The following is a 6,000-nucleotide window of genomic DNA, read 5'->3' as shown; positions in this document are numbered from 1 at the left end:
GCAACCAGTAAGGGAGGAAAAGGAAACATGGGCAGAGGAAAACACGGGGAAGACTTGGAGAAAGGGAAGCTTTAAGTATATCAAGGATGATTAAAATAAAAGCAGGTGAAATTCAAATGAAGGAGGAAAGAAAGTTCCAGCACAGATAAAGTTTTCCGGCGCTTTCGCTGGATCCGGGCCACCGGGTCCAAGCCAGAGTCAAGCATCTTGCAAAACTCGCCACACCCCGAGACCTGGAGGGGCCCGGTTCCCCAGCGCGGCGCGTGGCGCGGCTCTATTACGTCGGAGGGGGCGGGACTTCTGGACCCTGTGACGCCTAACTGAGGTTTTGGCAGACGGTGGTGCCTTCCGGGTGGACAGGTGAGGAGCTTCCTCCCACGTTCTGGGGGTGCCTTCGTAGGAGGAAGGACGGCGGGACAGGCACCCGGGAGCTAGAGCCCTTTCTCTTAATGGCTCTCGCAGAGCCTGTGCCGCCCTTAGCCAGACGGCCGGTAGGAGCGTGAATAATGGTGCTGCGACCGCTTGGGGGCCCGGAGCCCCTTTGGCTGCCGGCCCAGCGGGAACGTACCGTGTGGACCGCTAAGGGCAGCCTGTCTGTAGGGAGTCTTATGGCGGCCCCTTTGGGGGAGTAGGGGGCCCGGACTTTGGGCGGCTGGTTGGGAACAAGTGACTAGAAGTGGCCAAAGTCTGGGCTAGGGAGTCCAAAGGTCTGAGTTCTTGAACCAACTTAAGACTCTAGCCCTGAGCGAGTCAGCTGTCTTGTCGCCCTGGGTGTCAGTTTCCCATCTTGTCCATTGATGGTCTCTTTTGGTTTGGAATCAAGTTTCTCCTCAGGATCAACCGCCTTCCCGCCGCCTCTCTCAAATTTGCTACACCAGGTATCCTTGAGAACTGAATGTTGCACCAGTCTCTGAACTTGGCACTCCTCTGAGCCTGGCGTGCTGCAGTCTATGGGGACGCAGCGTCGGACACGACTTAGCGACTGAACAACCGCCACCACCCTTTGTTTGAGGTTCACTCTAGTTGGTCTAATAGTTCTCCGTGACGCCAAGGTCAGAATGGCACTTGCTGCCTTGAACTTAAAGAGTGCAGCATTTCGGGAAAACAGTTGTGACTTTTGTTGCCTCTACCGCGTGTGATGCATCATGGAATTTTTCGGAAATAGTCCGTGTCTCATTTTGTCTAATGTATAAAATGGGGTACATTAGTAGCCACTTGATAAGATTGTTTTCTTAACTGAGATACTTCATGTAACACTTGGAACAGTACTTTGCACGTAATAAGCACTCAGTAAATGTCAACTCTTAAAGCATGACCTGTCCACACCCTGCACCGATTTCCTAGCTCTCTTGAAGTTCTTTGCTGCAGGGTATTGGGAGTTTTCTTTGAGCCCATGTTTTGGGGTGGAGGGGTGGACGAGGCAAGAATACTGGAGTGGGTTGCCTTTCCCTTCTCCAAGAGATCTTCCTGACCCAGGGATTGAACCCGTGTCTCCCGCATTGTAGGCAGACGCTTTACAGTTTGAGCCAGCAGGAAGTTTTGGGTTTCCCTGGTGGCTCAGAGAGTAAAGTGTCTGCCTGCGGCGTGGGAGACCTGGGTTCGATCCCTCGGTCGGAAGATCTCCTGAAGAAGGGAATGGCAACCCACTCCAGTATTCTTGCCTGGAGAATCCCATGGACGGAGGAGCCTGGTGGGCTACAGTACACAGGGTCACAAAGAGTCGGACAAGACTGAGCAACTTCACTTTCACTGGAAGTTTACTGTAATCTCTCACCTTTGAGTTTGTTTTTTTTTTTTTGCACACCAGACAGGATGTGTGAGTCCTTTGAGATCCATGCAAACTGTTGAGTGAGTCAATAGTTTGTTCCTTTTTCTTGCTGAGTAGTATTCTATGGTATGGCTTATCATAATTGGTTTGCTGCTGCTGCTGCTAAGTCACTTCAGTCGTGTCCGACTCTGTGCAACCTCATAGACGGCAGCCTACCAGGCTCCCCCGCCCGGGATTCTCCAGGTAAGAACACTGGAGTAGGTTGCCATTTCCCTTTCCAATGCATGAAAGTGAAAAGTGAAAGGGAAGTCGCTCAGTTGTGTCCGACTCTTAGCGAACCCATGGACTACAGCCTACCAGGCTCCTCCGTCCATGGTACTTTCCAGGCAAGAGTACTGGAGTGGGGTGCCATTGCCTTCTCCATAGTTGGTTTAGCCATTCACTTTTTTGTAGTGTCCAGTTATAGGCTATTACAAATAGAACTGCTGTGAATCTTTGCTTGAATGTTTTTGCGTGAGTATGTTTTTATACCTCTTGGACAAATACCCAGTAATACAATTGTTGGGTAACAGGATGTGCATTTAGTTAACTCATGTGAATATGTGTTTTTTTTTTCTTTAGTATCTTAATAGGTAAACTACATTGATTGACTTTTGAATGTTAAATATACCTGGAATAGATCCCACATAACTCATCTTCTGTGTTGCTAGATTCTATTTATTAATATTTTGTTAAGGTATAGATATGAGAGGTCTTAGTGTATAGTTTTCTTTTTCTTTCTTTTGACCTAAATAAAGTTAGAATCCAATTAATATAAGCAGATAAACACCTATGCTTACCTGAGTAAAGCTTACCTAAATTGTGCAGATTGTAGCTACACTGTGTACCTGGATTTTAATCCAGAGTAAGTCTTGCTGCTTGCCAAAATTGATCATTAAAAATTGCTTGTAGGTGATGCCTGAGGGCAAGGCCATCAACCTTTAATAATTTATATTAGAACACATTGTCTCCTGTTAATCTGCCCATTGTTTGCAGCATTGAATTACCCTGGGTTCTTAGGTAAGGAAGAAAGTAAAATTTTTCTTTACTTTGTTTTTATTTGGCTGTGTAAGATTCAGAAACATAAGAGTGAAGTAAAATAAAAAGATGCTTTACAATATGTACATTAACTCCAGGTTTCTCAGTGGTATTTTACTTGAAGTGTTTAGAGTTATTGTTAGTGTTTTGCTTGTTTTCCAGTTTTCATAGACTGCTTGCTTTCTTGTTAATTCTGTGGCTAAACTCCTACGATGTCATTTACTTTGAAATTAAGTGTTTATGAGTTGAATATAGTTAATAACTTTGGATTCTCTTTCTGGTGCAAATCTTAAATTTAGCCAGTGTCCTCTCTGTCAGCACTCTAATTTTTTACTGTGTATAACAGTTAAATCTAATTGTTTCTAACACTTTATAAATGTCATAAGACCTTTATAAATATATTGTATTTTGTGATAGTTTTAGAGATTGGGCTACAGTGACATTTATTAGTGAACCAAAAATCAATTGAAAAGGTGAGATGATACTTTTATTTACTTAGTCAGTCAACGTATTTTAATATAATTTTAAAAGGAGTCCCCACTTCATAAGTGAAAAATTTTCATTCCAGACAGTTTTCCACTATTGACCTTTTGGGCTAGTGATTCTTTGTTGTGGGGGCCTGTAATGTGCGGTGTAGGGTGTTAAGCAGTATCCCTGGCCTCTACTCACTAGATGCTGGTAGTAATACCTCCCCTGATACCAAGTGACAATAAAAACTGTTTTTATTTTTTGCCATATGTCTTCTGGGGGACAAAATTGTGTCCGCTTGGAAGTCACTGCTCTAGAGAGACCTCACAGCCTGAGCGTGGAAGTGGGAGGGATGAGTCCTCGAGAAATCTCCTGGGAGAGTATACTGAAACCAGGGGGAAAAAATCCCTTCTTCTGCAGTGTCTCTCTTCCAGCCCGTTCTTCAAGGTTAACATCATGTCAGTTGGCAGAGGGAAAATATTTTAAAAACTCTGATCCATTTGTCCAGAGAAGGCAATGAAGAGTGAATTTGGAGGCAATACATTGATAACTGGTACAAGGAGGAAAGCATCTGAAAAATGGTTGGGGAATAAAACATTGGCAAAGCTCTAGGACCAGAAAAGCATGAAGTCAACTGAGGAACTGCAGGGACAAGACAGACCCGAGTGCAAGGTTAATGGTAAAGCAGTAAGAGGAGAAAAAATGAGGGGCATTTATAATCTAGACTCTGGAGGGCTTTGAATGAAAGGAGGATAGTTGAAGAGGAGGCTAGAAAGACCAGTGAAAGTCTGGGACATGGTCCTATTGATAGAGGCAGAGGCAGATTTGGAGGGCTGATAGAAGTAATTTGGGACTGCATTTTTGCATGTATCTTGATTATTCAGAAAATTGTTTTATGGTTATTCAGAAAATTGTTTGTGATGCTATCTGATATTCTGTTTTTTTCTATCTACCAATTTCATAATTGAATAATATAATGCTTTAATATCATAAAAATATAAAATAAAGGAATAACTCAGAGCTCATCAAGGAGTTCACTGTCCTTCTTTACCTTCTTATCTGGGAGAGTACAAGTGCAGCGAGAGCCTCTGTTTCTTCATCAGACTTCACCAGGTCTCACTGGTAGAGCATCTAGCTATAGGAGAATTCCAGCAGAGGGAAAATAAAAGTTAGCCGTGGATATTGTCAGTTTAGACTGGAGAGGAGAGTGGCGGGGTTTTTGTTTTGATTCACACTCCTCTATTGTCTTTAATTTCACCAGACGTGTCCCTCTATCTCTGTACTCTTGTGGTTTAATTTTTTTTTAATCCAAAAATCTAGGGTAGCTAAATAGTCATATATTTCCCATAACTCTTTGTGGCATTTCCTTCTAGGTATATTGAATTTTGTCTTCTTTATTCTCGAATATTGCCTTTGGCTCAAAGTTTTATATTTTAGTGACTCTTCATATTGTTCTTCTCCCCTTATTTAGAAATGGACTCAGAAATCAAGGAAGAAATTCCTGTGCATGAGGAATTCATTTTATGTTGTGGAGTTGAAACCCAGGTTCTAAAGTGTGGGCCCTGGACTGACCTCATTAATAATCAAAGTGGCACAAGGCCTAAGCTGCTTATTTTCATTATTCCTGGTAAGTTTAAAAAGTTGGATAAGATGAATGTATACAGATACATGTGACTATTTCTGATTTTAAAGAGAATTTGATAAACATAAAAATCCTTGAGGAAGGAAATAGAATCACTCAAACCATTGATAATAACCACCCTTAATACTTTAGTGGCTTGACTTTTTGTTTATCTTCTGTGCATTAACAATATATATAATATACACATTTTAAAAATCATGATGTATACCATACATATCATTTTATAACCTGCTTTAAAATTTCTTTAGCAATACTTAGAATAATTAGAACTTTATCAAGTATTTCTAAATAATTTTTACTGTCTCATTTCAAGATGATTATAAGTTTATGGTAGAACATTTATTCTGGGATTTGTCAAATGGGTGATATGTGATCTTTGCTGAATCAGTGTCAATAGAATGATAGGGAAAGATACTTTATTGCACTTCTTAAAGTTATGAGCTTAAAAAAAAAAAAATATATATATATATATATATATCAGGCTCAAAGATTAAAAATGAAACTGTAAATATGTATCATTTTATAGCACAACATATCATGTACACAGCTAGGCCTATGGAGTATTGTTACATTTTTTTTCTTGTACATTTTTGTTTGTTTTCCCTATGTTAATAATTGTCTCTTTTATTTGCTTAGTTGTCTGTGTTTCAATCAGTAATTTATCCAAAAATTATTCTCTAGAAGTGAAAAAATCTTCTCATATTCAGAGTAATCAGTTTTCTGTTTTGTTTTAGTTCATTTTTTGGCACTGTGACCAGAATTCTATGTTCTTCCACTCCAGTCTAGACTGGTTGCTCTCTGGGCCTCCTACACAGGCCATCCTGAGGACTCCTTTCACTTTTCTCTTGGGTTGGATTCCTTGTTTCCCAATCCCATATTTTTCTTGGTTTATTTCCCTGTTTTCGGTGGACCACACCTGCTAGGAACTTCCTGAGAAGAGGTACATGGGAATTCATCTTTCCCATGCTACATGTATTCATCTTCCCATGTAGCATGGAAAAGATGGTCTAGCCTGTCAGAAAATGTCTTAGAGTTCTAGGTTAGA

General features: G+C 41.1%; 1 protein-coding gene across 11 annotated transcripts in view; it reads left to right on the top strand.

Moving 5' to 3' along the window:
- The first annotated feature begins 324 nt into the window (after window positions 1-324).
- The window catches only part of LDAH (lipid droplet associated hydrolase), an 88,504-nt gene continuing 82,828 nt past the window's right edge, over window positions 325-6,000 (top strand). For 5 of the 11 annotated variants that reach the window (XR_015136444.1, XM_086325693.1, XM_086325690.1 and 2 more), the window contains exons 1-2: window positions 325-360; window positions 4,785-4,940. Coding sequence is in view for 10 of the 11 variants with exons in the window: in XM_086325693.1 (XP_086181819.1) it covers window positions 4,787-4,940 (154 nt within the window). In the remaining variant the exon portion in view is untranslated. Of the gene's footprint in view, window positions 361-823; window positions 1,053-3,922; window positions 3,993-4,784; window positions 4,941-6,000 lie in introns of those variants that run through there. The other 6 variants (XM_086325694.1, XM_086325691.1, XM_086325698.1 and 3 more) reach the window with 3 other exon arrangements.

The sequence above is a fragment of the Bos grunniens genome, chromosome 11 (assembly GCF_055505025.1).
Source record: "Bos grunniens cultivar Pamir isolate PY7600 chromosome 11, Bosgru_T2T1.0, whole genome shotgun sequence".
Taxonomy (NCBI): domain Eukaryota; kingdom Metazoa; phylum Chordata; class Mammalia; order Artiodactyla; family Bovidae; genus Bos; species Bos grunniens.
This window is presented reverse-complemented; position numbering and strand designations above follow the sequence as displayed.